Source organism: Rhinolophus ferrumequinum, chromosome 3, assembly GCF_004115265.2.
Source record: "Rhinolophus ferrumequinum isolate MPI-CBG mRhiFer1 chromosome 3, mRhiFer1_v1.p, whole genome shotgun sequence".
In the NCBI taxonomy this organism is placed as follows: Eukaryota; Metazoa; Chordata; class Mammalia; order Chiroptera; family Rhinolophidae; genus Rhinolophus; species Rhinolophus ferrumequinum.
The window spans coordinates 31425807-31444268 of NC_046286.1; the positions used below are offsets into that span (position 1 = coordinate 31425807).

The window sequence follows — 18462 nt, forward strand, 5'->3', positions numbered from 1 at the left end:
TATAACACGTGTAATGATAATAAAGTTGATTGGTTAAACTAGATAGCTTACTTTTTTTTTTCTTTTTTTCTTTTCTGCCTCTTCCTGTAGTGTAGTTTAGCCAGGGGGTGGAAGCATTCTCCCCCATCCTACCTCCCCGCTAAGAAGGCGTAGGTTGACACCATTTTTATTGTTCTGCTGGGGTGAAAAATAAACCATATCCTTGAGGATTTTGAATGGCTACACTAAAGAGAAAATTAAAGCAGGCCCTCTTTCCCCCTGCCCACCAGACTTTGGGGTAGGGTTATTCTTCTAAATGTTCTAGCAGACTTGGGGTTAGCTTAATGCTTCTACCCCAGGGCAGAGAGGCGGGACAGGGGAAGAAATGTCAAGGGCTTCAGAGGCGTGTTGGGTTGAGTGAAATGTGGAGTGGAAAGCTTATCTGAAACCCACCCCTCCCCTGGATACCAGGCACAAGCAATGAGAATCGGAAGCAGCTGATGCCGCTGCTGCTGTTTCCCGTTTCCAGGGTGAAATTTTCACAGCAGCTAATTTTAAAGGGAGGAAAAATCCCTAACCGGCAGCAGAGAAGATCCTATCACCCAACCCAAGCTATGTAACCTTTTAGGCAGGCTTTTCAGAGAAATCCGCATTTTAAAAGCTAGCATTCACAATCCAAAAATACGGGACGGGAATCAGAGCTGGTATGAAAATATGAAAAGACTCTTTACACTCTGAGTGTTTGAAACGATCCGATGAGCATAGGAAGTGTCTGCCAGCGCTCTGGCGGCTCCTCGTGCTGCCGCCGCCGCTGCTGTTCCTCGCAGAGGGCTGGACAGAGCTAGTCCCGGTTTCAGCACCCACGGCGCTGGACAGCTCTCTGCACGCCGCACCACCGCCTGCTTGCTTTTTCCAAACACTCTCGCTTTGCATTACTGGAGATGCATCTAAATTACATCCTGTTCAACAACAAGTAGATTTTTTTTTTCCTGTACGGGAATTACAGTAGACAATTCTCATAATTAAACTGCATTTTCTTCTTTACGGATTTGGCTGTCAGGCGTATTTATCCCAATCTCCCCCTCCCCCCCTCACCCCCCCCCCCCTTGCAGGAACGAGTCTTTGGGAACGTGGTCCACCCAGGGATGTAAAACTGTGCTTACCGATGCATCCCATACGAAATGCTTATGTGATCGTCTCTCTACCTTCGCCATTTTGGCTCAGCAACCTAGAGAAATAGTAAGTAACAAAGGGAAAACACGGCTTTAATGCAAAGGCAGGGACAATGTGGCGAGTGTTTCTCCAGGGAACTGCATTTTAATGGGGAAATGGAAAATGTTGCAGGGTGGCAAAATTGGGTTCGTCTCCTCCTTAGCTACAGTAGCATGGTGAAATGAATTGTAGTTGGTGTGCTATAAGTAAATTCTACTGAATTGTATGTCTTATAACTTGAAATTTCTGCAGTATAGTTTTGAGGGTATACTCCAATCATATTACTAATATGCTGCAAACTTTCAAATAAAAATAATTGCCAACTTATCCTTTATTTTATAACTGGAAAGCTGTTCTGGGGAATTTGTGAGGATACTGTTGGTAGTAGAAGGAAGACCCCAGACACTACAGCCAAACACATTGCATATCTGCATTGGATATTTTCAGCACAGGTTTTCTGGGGGTGTCCTTGGATATTTATTTTTTAAAAAATCAAATGAAGTTTTCATGAAAGAATGAACTGTCAAAAACTGTAAAATCATTCCTTAAAAGTATATAGGTTTGTAAAACTAGTTTCTGAAATAAACAACTGTATAAACTGTCTAAAAGAAATTTAATATTCTCATCAAATGTATTTATAAAAATTATTTCAAAAACTGAAATACTGAAAAATAATTAAGATAACTGTGATTTTCTGTCTAAATTTGGCCTAAATATGCATCACTCTTCTTACTTATTTTGATAACCAAGAAAATACCTAATATAATTTAATGTCCTTATCTAAGGTTTGGAACACAGTTGATCTTAAAGTATATTTCTTCAGACTTCCAATATTAAAAAAGATGAAAAACAACAGATTTCATGTTAGTTAGATATCATGTTAGTGTCTCAGGAAAGAAACCTCTCATATCGTGACTGCTTGTAATCTTTATATATGTTTTAAAATATTTAAGACTTATTTTTCAAGGTCATGTATTTAGGGACTGATACTAGCATTGTGAAAATTATCTCTACATATTTTGTTCATAGAAAAAAAATCACAAAATATATTCTAAAGTCTTGAAATTTGATTTTCTTCTATATCCTCAGAGGCCAAGCAGGTGAAATTAAATGAGAGAATACTTAGAACAAAGTTGTCAAAAGTCAGAAAGTTTGAAAATTTTTCAATATCTAGGTACCAGATTCGGGTCACATAATGAGTTGTAAATGGGAGGATCAAAGTAAATTTTACCAAAAAAAAAAAAAAAAAAAAAAAAAAAAAACAACTATAAAAACATATTGTGAAATAACTCAACTGTAGTTAGTTAAAGAAAAATGAATATTGTTTCCAATTTTAGTTAGGGAAAATTTAACATGTGAATGTTTACCAAGTTGTAGTTTTAATTATTTATTTTAGAGAGCCGTAAGTGGCTAATATAATCAAGCATTTAAAACTGTAAGGCCTTTATTACTTTGCAGTGGAAGGGGGGAGCTAGACTTAGTGATTTTAGAGGTTGAGAATATGTGAACAGAGTGGTAACTGAGTAATTATCTGGTAACTATAACAACTATCTTGGCTATTTTTGAATGTTAGATAGTTTTGCTGACTTTAGAAGTTACTTTAATTTAAAAATTCTCTCTCTCTCGTTTTTTTTTTTTTTTTTTTTCCCGTTTCTTTTGTTTAATTTACAGATCATGGAGTCCTCTGGTACACCTTCAGTTACCCTAATAGTAGGCAGTGGCCTTTCTTGCTTGGCCTTGATCACTCTAGCAGTTGTCTACGCAGCATTATGGAGGTATGTAGTCAATTAATATACTTGAAATGGAATGCTCTGTTTTTACAGAGTTAAATCAGGGACTATGACAACCATTATTATATCTCCTTCTTAATTGACTGGAAGAAGTATTTTTAGAATCGTTGTAATTGCTGTCATTGAGCTATGATAAATGAGCTCAATAATAATAATAATAATAATAAATAAGTGTTTACCTAATTTTCTTACCTATATTTGCCTATTACACGAAAATAAAACACCTGCATACTTTTCTTTCAAGTTCAAATGATGGTAACCATGCTTATCCCCAAGCATGGTACTCTTATACCCCAACTTCAGTCTATGTGTGGTTTCTGTTTATCCCAATTGCTATTGAACTTGACAGTTGAATTGGTACAAATTAATTGCTCTGTTATAGAAATATGGTCTCTAAATTCTTAAGTTTTAAACATGCTTTCAGTATGTCCCAGACAATAAGTAAAATCTTCTATAATATTAATGCACTAACATAATACCACAGTGCTCTAGAAAAGGCCTTTGGCTGAATGTTTTGACCAAGTAAGATTTTGACAAATTGATTAAAAGAAGTCAGAAAAATACATAAACAAGGGCAAGTGATTGAAAAAAAATGTGTACACTATTTAAAAGTGCACCTGCTTGGTATTATGAAAATTTAGTGTTTCTTAAAGATTGGTTTTTATTCTATTAATAAAATTTACTTGGGATGTTTATTATGTCTACTCATATTTATAACCAGTCAATAACCAAATGTTAAACATTTTCATATCCATTTTGATTATTAAAAAATATTCTAAGAGCAGTTAACTATATTATTAAATAGATAATTCTGTATTATTTCCTGAAAAATGATAATATTAAAATCGCAAAAGTAGCCAATCTAGTATTTTGCTTATCTTTTACTAAAGATAAAAACCAATTTAGGTGAAAAGTTAATTGGGACAGTAAAATTGTCATGCTTTATAATAAAATAAAATATGTATACATTCTTGGTCCATTGGCACAGATGTATAATAGAGGTTCTACCTTCCTGTGAAGGAGTTACCTGGTAGTGAAACATTATCAAAGTGAGACAATCTGATAAAATATGACCTATCCCAAGAAATGAAGGAAATGCTTGGTCTAGGCATAGCGTAGTAGACAGTAGAATCCAGGGTTCAGGGCTCAGTCAAGCAGGCATCATTCTGGTAGTACAAGAACAAGATAGACAAAGGGTCGGAAGAGGACAACTTTCTCTCCCACAGTTGCCTGAATGTCACTTCTCAGAAAATGAGGCAATATTTAAGGGCCTGGATACCAGGTAATCATAATAGCATCATAGCCCATACTCACTGAAGTATTTAGAACTAAGTTTCTATTTCTCAGCCCTTAGAGTTTAGGCACCAGTTTCACCTTCTCTTCACCCATCAGTATATATAGCTAACACTAGCATAAACGATGTCAATATAAATGATATAAAAAAACTTGTAAAAGTACAGGATTAATTAGTCCATAATAAAGTTTTCTTCCATCTAGAAAATCCAGTAAAATCACCAATTGCAATAGTTTCCTAAGAATTACCAAGACATCTGAAAGGATTGTTCAAAACTTAACATGAGACCAAGAAGTATAGAAGAGAGTACCTAGAAACAACATAAATTTGGATTCCTAGCAGTATGTTTTTATTTTCTAAAGATTTATAAAATATATGAACATCAGAAGTATTTTATATATAATATACTATTTTTAAATTTGTTGGTGTTCCATGTAGTTCATTACGAATGTTCATCAAGAAATTAATACACTAAGTTATGGTGTCTTTATCTACATATATGTTCTGTGGACAGATTATTACATCAAATTGCAGCTGGTCATGTCCTTTTAATTCATGCATTCAGATGATTCATTCACAAATTTTGTCTAAAACATCAAACATTTACAAAAAGTATTGAAAGTTGAAATATTTTACAGCAATTTTTAAGGCAATAATGTGACTCGTTATTAAGGAAAATGGAAACATCTAGAGTCTTCAGAGTGGTCAGTCTGGGCCTTTTATTACCATGATTTTCCTATTTACAGGGCAAATAATATCACTGAAACCCTCTTAATAATGTCATCTGTGTGCTCGAGCTGTCATGGGAGCCATTAACATCATATGAAGGGTCACTTTTGTGCAGCCCTTAAACTTTTTATGTTGCATCTTCCAGACACACACACACACACACACACACACACACACACACAAAACTGTAATATTTGATGATGTTTTCAGCATCCCAGTATGTGGTTTATTATATTTTTAGATACTGAAGAAGCAAAGACAGTGTTAAGTAACTCTTGAGATCATTTTGTAGTGAGAATCAACCTAGTTAGTCCCATTTGGGTTCGTTTTGTGAAGAAAGGAAATTTCTTTTATAATAAAAAAAATGCTTTTTATATTTTATTGTTATTTCTGTTTTGTTTTGGTTTCTCTTCTGAAATATTTGATGGAATGTGGGGCTTTTGCCTAAATATTTTTCAAAGACAAAGAGAAAGAACTTTGGTAGATTTTATGTTCCAAAGAGTACCTCTAGATCTGTGGCACCCCCATCTCACACTGCATAGGAAAGCCCACACCTGCTGTGGAAAGTGATTCCATGTCCTAATACAAATTGAACAGTTTCAAACACACAGCAAGTACAAGTGTATCTTTTTGTTGCTGTCACTAAGTGATTTACTATGGGGTACAGTAAAACAAAATAGCTGTTACCCTTTCAGGGTAAACAGCTGGTAGAACATTTGATTCTGAGCAGTTTTCTCCAAGGCTTACATTTTTGATGCACTTAAAAATTATATAACAGCTTGTATAAACACTTCTTCATAATGGTTAAATACGGCAGACACCAAGTAATTTTCTAGCCTAATGACAAATTATTATATGTGGATTGTATTAGTTTTTAAAGATAAGGATTCATTTTATTTATTTATTTTTTGGAATAGTTATTCAAGAAAAATAAAATATAAAGAGTAGCAGCCTGAGCACATAAAAATACTTGAGTGGATGAAATGGTGGATGAAAGTATTCATGGTTTCATAAAAGTAATGGCATCTTTTTAGTAAATTAGGGATACTTCAGAATCTGTGGTTTTCATTTTTGATTCTCGGAGTTTCTATTGGTTGATTTCTTTGATAATATTTCACATGTTATATGCATACATATATGCAAAGGTAATTATACTAATTAATATATTTACAAGAAATTTTATATTTTTTGTAAAAAAAAATATACTGATAACAGGTGTACAATTTAGGCCCTGTTGGAAATGCCATGTTGTCCCCACTGATGTCTAAAGAATAAATAAATAAAATTCTAAAGGACTCTGGGACATGTCATGCCACTACAATTGGGTCTCTAAGAATAATCTTTATTTTTTTAAAAAACTCTTTTCCATGTGTTTTTCTCTTGTAAAGGTTGTATTTTATTGTTTCTCTTTCTGGATGAATTCCACCAGTTTACATAATATAGAATTCTTGATCTTTCTGTTGAGTTTTCAAGTTGGGCACTCTTTCTCTCTCTGGCTAGGTACATACGTTCTGAGAGGTCCATAATTTTAATTAACTTCTGCCTGTCTATCATCTCATCCAACATCCTCATACTGGTTGGACAGACTCAGACACATAATAAGGTATGACTGATGATTATTCTGATTCTCTTTGTGTGTTTATGGTTTGACATAAAGTTGCTTATTGATAATCTAAATATTTGTTCTAATTAAAATAGAGAACTTTTGACAAAATTGTTTTAAAACAAAATTATTTTATTAGTTTCTGAATAACAGTATTGCCTCTTCCTGACCAGATATGCATTTCCATGGCTTAATTTCTTGGGATTGAGAAGTTGTTTACAATAGTAAAAATACATGTTTGTTACACATTATATCAAAGCTGTATGAGTTCAAAGCCTTGGAATGTCAAAAGCACAAATTTTGATTCATTATCCTAATTGTAATAGGATTGTCTGTGTCTTTGTCCAATTTATTCACATACTTATTCCTAAAAGTCAAGTATAATTGCTAACAAGTACAATATACATCTTGAAAATACCCCCCCAAAAAAAATTGTTTATAGGCAATAATCAAAGAAAATATTAGCTGAAACCTCTGTTTTATGCCTTTCAAAAAGTTTTACTTAACCAAAAATATGTTGATACTCAACCAACATTGCAATTCTTTAACTGCATAGTAATTTTCAGCAGAATGTAAAACTATAGGTCCTATTTCTATGAATTGACTTGAGTTGAATGAGCATGGTTTGTTGCAGAAATGACTGTCAGCTTTCTTTACTAAACTACCCTGAAATACATTCCAAGAAATCTGTAATAGCCATCTTAAATTAACTTATCCCTACCTCAAAGGAATTCTGGTAAACACTGCTTTAATAACATGTGTCGATCAATCCGGGCCTGTTTTTTCTCAACTTGTTAAAATTTTCGAGTACTAAAGCCAATAATTGAACTTTTTTCCCATAAGCTGTCATTTAAAAACAAATCAAATGTACTTTCAGTAGGTTATTTTGATATATTAGATATTTGTAGGACATATATCAATGTCAAGGATTATGGATAGTTTATTTTGCTAACCTACACTTCTAAGACTGCTGATTCCCACCCAAAGAATCTGATTTTTGGATCTGGGTTGGGCCTAGGAAACTGCTCAGGTGATTCCGATTTCTTCTTGAGCCATGTTGCATTAAGCCAGGGGAAGAATCCAATGGAGATGTCACTAACCCCGAAGGACCAAACAAAAATAATAACAACTCAAGAATGGCCCTGGAGAAGTAAAAAGTACTTTCATATATTTGAATGTTTTGTTTTTTTCTCATTTCTTTTGGGTGTCTTGTTTTCTTAGAAATAGAATAAAAAGCATTCAAATCTGTTAACAGCCTGTTACAGGACAAATCATAACAGGTCCATGTTATGACTATTTAACATAAATTTTAAAAAAGAAATACATGGGGAAAAAACAGGAAGGAGAAAGACCAAAGGTGAGGGAGATGCCAATGCGAATTAGGAGGGAAAAAAAAATGTGCAAAATAACCAGCAGAGGAAAAATTGAGGGTAAACACTGGGAATGCAAGGAGGAAGTGAGGGGGAAAGAAGGAGAGAGGAAGGAGAGAAAATGTAACTGTAGGCCCTAAGAAATTAGGAAATTACTCTTCTCTTCCCCTTTTGGCTGTTCACTTGGGCAGGGCTTCAGATCCCTTAGAAATGCTTCTTTATTTGTTAATACCTATTCATAATTCTTCAACTATTTATCCTTGAACCTCCTCCACCCAGAAAGGAGAGCTTCTCTCTGAAGTAGGAATTATTTACTGGGTCTGGGACCTAGAAAAACAATCAAGTTAGGAGGGTTAGCTGGAGGCCACAGTTTAAGTTTCTTTTTATGCCAAAACCTCCCTTCCTGTCATTGTTTTCCCTCCAAACACTCTTGAGTTATGCCCCCTCTTTAGAATATGGAAAGCTGCATGGTTTTCAGTGGGAAATAGGCGTTTAAAACTGTTTCGTGTTATGTGGTCAAGTTTTTACAAGTTCTGAGCCAAATGGTGAAATAGAATTTTCCGCAAGGTTTGCTACATATTGCAGTGTTTATTGTCTAAATTATTAATGTCCAATAGAAATATAATGTAAGCCACAAATGCAAGCCACATATGTAATTATATTTTAGTAGCCACATTAATAAAGTAAAAAGAAACAAGTGAAATTAATTTTAATAATACAGCAGGCCCTTGAATAACATCATTCTGTTCAACGTTGTTTCTTTATAACATTGGAGAGATGCAATAGGAACTTAATTCTTGTTTATTTCAATTAGCCTATGGTAAAATGTGTTTCTTTATATCCTATTTTGTTTTCCTTCAAGTCGTACAACCTATTGACAATGTTAAGTGAGGACTTACTGCATGTTATATTTAACACATATCCAAAAGATGACCATTTTAATATAGATTTACTGTTTTTAAATGTTAATACAATATTTTTCAATATTTTTTATTAAGTCTTAAGAATCTGCGTTTATTTTTTACTTACAGTACATCTCCATTCAGACTAGTTCCATTTCAAATGCTCAGAGGCTACCTGCTGCCAGTTAAAACCATATTGTATAGGTCTACATGGTAATAACATTCAGACATTAAAATGATCTCAAGAAATTACATTCTTCTTGCATGTTTTGGGTTTCCCAGGTTTCTAATGTCCCTGTTTTTCATGAAAATGTCTTTTTGATATCTGCAAACATTAGGAATGTCAAAGACAAGATAAGAAAAGTCTAGTTTTAATTTCTGATTATCAAGAATGGCTGGTATGGTATGGGCTTAGTTTAAAAAAATATGAATAAATAAAGTTTAGTGTCATTTGGGTTCTCTCCAGGTAATCAACTACTATTAGATTTTACCTGGTTTTGGGACCATAGTGGTTTTGGTCCAGATAGACTACGTTAATTTTTGCTGCTACAGTTATTGATGCATGTGGGAAGGAGCAGGTGGTGATGCTAGTGGTGATAAAGAAAATGAGAAATTATTCGTTTTCTTTTATCTATGTTAATTTTGCTTTACTGCCTAATTAGATGATCTTGCAAGCCTAGGGCAATTCATGATAGAGTGACGAGGTACAAAAAACGTAAAACACTGGGATTTTATTCCTAGTCATTCTCAACAATACCAAGTTTCCAGAGGGAATAATCATATATTTGATTATGATATGTGTGCTGAATTGAGTCCAATTTACCCTACTTCATTTTATATGTGAAATAGCATTATGCAAAAAGCTATGCCTGCTTTACTGTAGTTAGGATTAATGAATTCTAAAAAAAAAAAAAAAAAAAAAAAAAAAAATTAAAAATGAGACATCTGTATTTTTCTGTGTAAATTCCAGGAAAGTGTTTTAAAAATGTAAACTATCGATCGGTGCCTACAGTATATTATGTAGGTTGTGTGTTAGGACCCCGTTGCTGCTGTGGGCATTTTGTGATTGATCAGATTCCTATATTTGACTTCCCTGGTAAGTTTTGATTGATGCTTCAGTATTCTTGACTTGGAAAAATAGAAACTTCTGAGAGACTTCTTGATCAACAAGTTATTTGGTATTGCCTCTGAGAGTTGTCATGGCTAGTCTGTGTGAAAACTGGCATTTGATGCTGATGTCCAGAAGAGATTTGAAGTGTCATACTGGGATCTTTCTCTGAATAGCTTGTTGAAATATAATTGACTCTGTTATCTCGCTACTGAGTATCTCTACTTTCTTTTGAGTTGGGATAGAAACAAGCTGAAATAATCTATTGTTAAAAATACGATGTATTCAAACCTTTAAACTACAGATTCAATTGCTGGCAGCAAAAGAATCAAATGCAATTTCTTATATGCCTTCTTAAAATGCAGTTATAAAATTTAATTATAACTCACTTCATTATATTTCAAGCTTTCTCATCAAGCTTTGCCCTTTGATCTTTGTGCATTCATAATTTCAACCAAGATGTTCAAATACCAAAAAATATTGTTTATTTGTAAAAAATTTCTATTGTACCTTGAAATAGGAATGTTTTTTGTTGAGCCAGGTAGTACTGTTTTGCAGAAAGCAAAGATTGTTTTGGAAATAGATATATTCAGGGACTAGTTTCCTTAATCTCAAAAATATATATCTGCTGCTTTCTAAAAGACTTCCAGATGATATATTAAAGATTTCATAGCATTCTGTTTAACTGATGGAAGCCAAATTTGGCAAAACTCATGTTGTTTAGTTATGTGTTTGTTGGTTAAATAATCATGGCCGCCCAAGAAATTTGAAATGCTGAATTAGATAGCTTCATTACCAGGTTATAAAGAAAGCAAGTCAAGTCCACATTCTATCACAGTCAGATATTTGTTAGATCAACACTTATTAGCAAATCAGGAGCAAAACCTGTTCTGTAAGCACAATGAAATCCTAGGTCTTTCTTATTTTAGATACTGTGGCCATACTTTATATGCAACATTCAGGTGAGGTGAACACTCTAGAAGCAGGCTTCTGTGCCCTTCAGTCAGCATCATTCAGTCAGACATCCTCCTAATCCAATGTCTTGACACACAGAGTTTGAGCATAAAGCTGTGGGCCCATCTCTAAGAGGTGCAGGATATAAGTTTCATATCGTCCATTCAGGAGTAAGATGTGTTTAACTATATTAGCTAATTTACATAGCCTCAATGACTTTATTTTCAAAGGGAACTCATTAATACATTCACCATAATGGTTAACCAAACACTAGTTCATCAGTAAATACCAACCTTTGGTATTCAGTTTGATAATAAGTACAGTGTTGATTGTGCAGAGATTTACCTAGATCAAAAGGACTTGGCAGTTGCCGTTTCTGAAGTATGGCCCTTTCAAATATAATGCCAGCTGACCACCCTGTTCTGCCCTTTCCGGGACAACTAGAAGTAAAGGTTAAATGACGCAGCACGTATATAGCATCATAATGACAATACTCAGTGTTACAAAATAAGACATCGTAAAAAGACATCCTAAAAGTTAAACATTTTGAAAAATAATACTCAAATATGAGAGAACAAATTTGGACACTAACTTTAGTCCTAGAGACCTAGCAAAAGTCCTCAGTTTTGCATCAAGGAAAGCTTCCCAAATTATTTCCCATGGGCAAATATTTCCTTAGGACTATTTTAGAGAAATTCATCTCATGATTATTTATGTATGGACCGTTGAATTACATAAAGGGCTGTGTCTTTTCATTCAGTCAGGCAAAAAATATAAAACTTCCCTGTGTTGGAGCTCTTTTTAAAAGTCACATACTCTACAAAATTTTCTAATTTTATTTTGTGCTTATTTACCCTTTATTAAGTGTTATGTTTTCGTTCTGTAGTTTGTACAGAAATAATTAGTAAATGTGGGCCAAACTAGAAGACTGTGGTTATTCTAGTGGAAGATGTTTTTGTGTTGCCAGAATTGTGTTATTTAAAACTAAAATCTTGAATTTGAATACCTCGAATCGGGTGACACACTCTCTAATTCACCTATTTACCCTGCGACTTTCTTTTGCCAGAGACCCAGATTCTTCACACGTTACTTACATGCCTGGCCTCTGAATGTGTCTATTTGTTCAAGTTCTGAGAAGGAATATTGAATATGTGTGTTCAGCTACTCCTTCTCTTCCTCCTCATACTCTATGATCCAAACTGCCCCTCTTCTTGAGATTCAGTGGTCTTCATGCTTCCCTGGAGACATTCATCTCTCAGGTGGTGATGGTTAGGAGCAGGCATTTTAAATGAGATAGATCTAAGCACCCTATGTCTGCCACTTCCTTGTTGTATGCTCTTGAGCTTGATACTCAGCCTCTCTAGACCTCAGCCTCTTCTTAGTATCCTTCTTACAGTGTTGTCACGCTGGCATGAGATATTACTTCTGAAGCACTTGGTAAGCATTCCTTAAACAGTAGCTGTGATTATCACCATAATGATAGTGATGACCCCCAGATGTACATCTGATTCTATACTTCTCTTCTGAACTTCAGATTTCCTCATGTCCAGTGTTCTGCCTGCCACTAAACTCACCATTCGTGTCCCTGCCCTACGCTCGAACATACTCTATAAAAATTGAATGTATATTTTCTGTAGTCTCCAACCCAGATACATAAGCTAGAACTCTGAGAGTTATCCTTGATGCCTCCTTCTCCCTCATGTAGTAAATCTAATAAGTCATCCACTTGTGCCAGTTGTACCCTCACATATTTCTCAAATCCAGCCATTTGCCTCTTTCAGGTATTAATAATTGTATTCACTAGTCCACCACTCCCAGCATCTTTAAACCCATTCTCTACCTTGTAGCCCAAGTGATGGAGTTAAAATTCCAATCTGACCCCTCCACTTCCCTGTGCAAACGTGTACTGTTTTCTCACCTCCTACAGAAGTGATTTTCAAACTGTGCTCAGACACAAGCAGTGAAACATGTTTTATTTATCTATTGAGGTTTCTTTGCATTGATTTGCTTGCATTAGTGTGTTGGGGCTCAGTAGTAAATTTTATTGAGAAAGAGTTGTGTAGCTTATAACACTTGAGAAGCCTTGAACATGACCTGAGCTGACCTCTTCATTCTCCTTCTGTTTTACTGATGTATATTCATCACACTGGCAACATCAAACTGCTTACAGTTCATCAAAATCATTCTGTAGCTTGTTCCTTGCTACCTTTCAGCCTATGGTGCTGTTATTCTCCTCTACCCCACCTTATTGCCCAAACATCTTCATCTGTCTCTTGTTCATTCTCTGACAACCTGCTCAGTCCTCTCGTCCTGTGGGAAGCCCTCCTTTCTCCTCCACGCTCAGGTACCCCAGCTCTGGGGCGCCATGATTCCCAGTGTATACCTACAATCTTGTATTATTACCTGTTTTCAACCAGACCATGCACTTGTTAGAGCAGGGCTAGGTTATAGTCGTCGTTAAATTTACTGCCAACATACAGTCTCAGTACAGTAAGTATATAATAAATATTTGTTGAATGATTGAGTAAGTGCATTTATTTAAATTCATCCTTTAGGCTTATACCGATGGAGCTAATAGCTGTAGTTAATTTTATAAGGATTAGGGTCCCCAGCTCTAGATAAAACGTAAGCCAATATGGTGATAAAGACCATTTTCCTGAGGCCTGTTTTAAACTGTGATTGATGACGTACTTCAAAGATGATCCAGTCCCTCATTTTTAGTTAAAGAGACTCTGAAACCTAACAAACGTGGCACTCCTTCTACAGGGACGTAGTCGCACACAAGTCTCGGGCCTATGCTGTAGTTGCTTCGGAGAGTGTCAGGCGTACTTTGACTATCTTCTGTTCATTTATCCTCAGGCGTTTGTCCAGAAGTGTCCTCTAGGCAATGTAAAGGGACTCTGTGATTTGGGCAATTCTTAGTTTCCATCCCTGCCCCACAACCTTTTAGATCTGGCCTCCATGATTTCTCAGCTGGACTTCCATAACATCCTTCTAACTTTGGTCTGATCATTTAGTCTTTGTTTGCATTAGCCCATCCTTCATATTATCATGCAAAAGATTTTAAATTTAAAGAAAAAGTAAGCAACTGATGATGGCATTCCCTGTTTCCAACTCTTCAATGAGTCTGTAGGGCTCATGAGCTTAGCTGCATTTTCTGAACATCACCCACATTCAGGCTGTCCCTAGTATGTAAGTTGACTTTGTGGAAAATAAAAAGGGCACTCCTAGGTAGATGTGTTATAAAAGTACTCCTCTCTCTCTCCAGGCTAAGGTAGCCTCTGGTAGGACTTCTGGCCTCCCATTTCTGCTCCATCCTGGAAGCCATGTCTCTGTGCTTTCCAGGATACCCCACGTGCAACGGAACCCCGCTTGACTCTGTGCCTTTGTACTTGTTTTTACTTTGATAAACTCCTACCACCTATTAGGAGTTGGTTTATGCAAATAATCTTAGTGAAGTCCTTCAACACTCCTTTCTGCTTCCATAGCATGTGGTATATACCTCTGTTATTAGCACCAATCACATTATTCTATTACTATTCATTTACTGCTCAACTTTGCCCGCTGTACTCTGATTCTCAAGGGTGGTGTTTTCTCTCGTTTCTGGAGTTTAAAAACACTAATATTAGTACTTGTTTTATACATGGTGTGAAATAAATAAATGTTGAATGAATGCATGAATGAAGCTGTGGTTTTATCTATTAAATGAGGGATAATATTACAGGAATATAACTACTTTGGGGGACTATTTGAATAATTGCAATGTATGTCAATTTTTGTTGTTGCTTTATGTTTTCCTCAACTCCTTTCTCATAAAGATTTATAGAATACTTTTGAAAAATTCCTGTGATAAAGATGGTTGAGTTAAATTGATTTTATTTTGATGCAGGAATATTTGAAAGAAAATTTAAGCACTTGAGTGATTCTCAAGGAGTCTTACAGAAAAATTATAGATTAACTTTTTTTTTCTCCCCGGAAATCAAACCAGTGCAAAAATTAAAAATTTCTCCCTATGTATGAATTTTATACTTGCCCTCTTCTCAGGACAAAATATGAACTGGTCAGAAGTTTGGCTAATGTCAAGAAGAGAGCCATGTTGTATCGTTATAGCTGATAATGTTAATGAAAACTCTGAGTAAACTTTAAAGTATTGAAGTGCTATATAAATATCACATAAATGAATTATTTTAATTCAGAGATATTCTCACAAAAAGGAAAGGTCCTTGAAGTAGATTATAATAGAGTTTTTAATGGCCCTTTATACTAACTTTGAGGCTATACTTCTCAAGTAGCGAATATGGGATGAAGAGAGTAGAACTTAGATTATCACTAAAGATCATTTGACCAAGGCAAAATTTGTCTGTGTGAGACTGAAATGGGGTGGAGAGTATAAGAGAAGAACGCCTTTCACAAATACTTCAGAATCTAATTCAAGGGCTGGAAAGCTTTTTGGGTAAAAAGCCAGATAATAAGTATTTTAGTCTTTATGGGCCTTATAGTTTCTGTAGCTCATATATGTTGTTGTAGCTCAAAAGCAACCACAGACATAAAGAAATGGTTGGATTTGGCATGAGGTCATTGTTTGCCAACTCTGGGCAATCTTGAGTTTTTTAGAAGCCTCTAGCATATATACAAATAGTAGAACTACAATGTATGGTGAAGGCAGCCCATTTTTAGGCTAATGCATTTATGTACAAATGACCTTCAGTTCTGAAGCGTCTACCCAAGGTTTAGCCTTTGGAACTGGAACAGGAGACCTTTGGCAGTTTCTGAAAAGGCTTCTGCAGAGATAAGAAGGAGTGAAAAGCACTTTGAATTCCTTCTTTGGAGCAACAACTAAACACAGAATTTCTTCGCAGATGATGGCTATTGGTTACCAGTATATAAAGAATTAAAACATGAATCAAATCACTCTCGACCCAGAAGGACATTTTATTAATAGAAGAAGCTAAAAGCAGCTAACAAATGCCCAGTGCATGAACCAACAAAGCTGGCTTTGTTTGTAGAAGAAAACTTCTTAAAGTACAGCAATAAATGTTAAAGCTGCTATTAGAGAAAGCTTCTCATCTCACATTCTTGGGCAGAAAAGGAACATCTGACACAGAAAATAGGGATGGCAGAGTTCAGCTAATTCGCCACTGTATTCCCTCATAGAGTCCTTTTATTTTACCTCTCAGCCTCTGGTCCTAAGTCTATCCTAAAAGTTGGATTATTATTATGTATATTACATCATAAACATTGCTATAGCAAACATTAGAACTAAAGCAAAAACACTAATACCTATTACCAGAAAAAAAATAAATAAGTATGTTAGAAGATTAAACTCTGTTTTTCGTTTCTTTTGTGATAGTAGTCAGTTAATTTTAAATCTTAAGCCTTAAAGAAAGAGGTAGGCATATGACTGAGTTGAGTCTAGGTCTTAACTATAAAATTTAAGATGTATGAAATTCAAAGTGGGAACATTAAAATATTTATACTTATCCTAGGCTGCTGGTGTAGTGAATCAAAGAGTCAGGTTACAATTGTAATGTAAAGAAGAAATGGTTAGCTTTAACAGTAGAAATAACTTCTAATTCATAAATTGTAATTCATGAATATTCATGATGGGTACCTGTATGTATTAAACTACTATTCAAATTATATATATATATATATATATATATATATATATATATATATAAATATATCTATAGATGTGTTATTACAAATAACGCATCAGTATATGCACACAATTAGGATGACAAATGATTTTGAATTTATCTTACCTGTGTCTATTTTATATTTTAATTGTTAATTCTATTTGGATTTTTAAGTGACTTTTCCTAATGGTTAGGAATCATGTATGTTGCTTTTACAAAATGTAAGTTCTGTGTTTTTTTTTTTTTCTGGTTTTCTTTCTCATATACTTGTTTTTGTTTCTTTTTGTTAGAAATAAGAGCATCTATTTCTCTGTTTAGAAACATTTGTTATATCGTTTTCTAACTTCCAAAGTAAAGTTACAAAGTGAATCCTCTATACCTAAGGCAGAGCACTCTTTACAGAAATGTAAATGGTAATCTATATTAGTTATCTGTTGCTGAAGCAACAATTATCTCAAACTTAGTGGCTTAAAAAAATAAATATTTATAATGTTCACAGTTTCTGTGAGTCAGGAATTTGGGAGAGATCCAACAGGGCAGTCCTGGCTGAGGGTCTGTCATGAGACCACAGCCCAGATGTGTGAGAGCCACAGTGATCTGAAGGCTTGAGTGGAGCTGGAGAGGATTGGATGTAAGGTGGCTCATCATTCCGGGTGTGACGCAAGTTTCACTTATTCTAAATGAAGGGTTTTTAAATTTTACTCTTCACTGGCTGTGTGCCACTTGTCAAGCTACTTTACCATTCTCCACAAACCAGCCTAGTGATTTTTTTAAAAAATGTAAATGAGATCATGATATTTGTCTGCTTAAAACCCTTCAGTTGGAATAAGTGAAGCTTCCGTTACACCTGGGATGGTATCCAAACCCCATAATATGGCCCACAAGCTTGTGCATGATTTGGCCCATAAGTGTGTCTCCCACTTCATCTCATATTCATTCTTTTTTTCCTTTCATGCACTATGTTCCTGCCATGCTGGCATTCCACGACAAGCACTGTAGGATTAGCCAGTAAACCATCAGTCAGGTGACCAGATGCCTGGTTTGTGCCTCTTATCCTAGTACAGTTACTAACAAGGCCACTTCTGAAACAGTCTCATCGATTACATGCTTTCCTAGCAAACATGTAGCTCTTGCCCCTATCTCAGCGTTTTCTGACATATTCCTCCCTCTGCCACAGTTAGTCTTCTTTCATTCTTAGGCTAGCCTAGTTAACTTATACATGTCCTGCCGCTTAAATATAATCTCAGAGAGGACTTCCCTAAAACCTCACGCCCCCAAACCCAAACACTATAGTAGTTTTCTTATTATTCTTTCTCGAGGAACAAACACTTTATTTTTCTTTTATAATTGTACTGGAATTTGTCACCTTATTTGTGTTTAAGTTCAGAAGTGAAAGGGCGCTCTCTGCTCGATGTACAGTGTAAGCCCAGTGCCCAGTATAGTGCCGGGCACATGCAGCAGGCACTCATTACATACTTTTAAACGCGTGAGGCAAATGTCTGGCCCTCCATTGTTGTTTTCTAATCTAGCAGTAGGGACTGGATGTTATGAGGAAGGTTACACCTAGGACAGTATGTAGCACACAGTAAACTTTTAATTAAGGTAAAATTTACATACAGTGAAATGCAGTGAATAAAGTGATGAGCTTTGACCAATACATATCTCTACAAGCAAAACCGTAATCAAGATCTAGAATGCCCCCATCATCTTAGAAAGGTGTCTCTGTCCTCTTCCAGTCAACCTCCATCCTCCGTAGTCAACCATTGATCTGATCATAAGTTAGTTTTTATCTGTTTGGAAATTAGGTATAAATGGAATCATATAATGAGTGCCTTCTCATTTTGGTCTTTTTCACTCAACATATTGTTTGTGAGATGCAACC

The 18462-nt window shown here is 35.2% G+C and overlaps 1 protein-coding gene across 5 annotated transcripts in view; it reads left to right on the top strand.

Moving 5' to 3' along the window:
- ADGRB3 (adhesion G protein-coupled receptor B3) overlaps window positions 1-18462 on the top strand; it is a 677430-nt gene that overhangs the window by 527779 nt on the left and 131189 nt on the right. For all 5 annotated transcript variants that reach the window (XM_033102727.1, XM_033102728.1, XM_033102729.1 and 2 more), the window contains 3 exons: window positions 1092-1218; window positions 2863-2966; window positions 6505-6607. In XM_033102727.1, the coding sequence (XP_032958618.1) occupies window positions 1092-1218; window positions 2863-2966; window positions 6505-6607 (334 nt within the window). The remainder of the gene's footprint in view (window positions 1-1091; window positions 1219-2862; window positions 2967-6504; window positions 6608-18462) is intronic.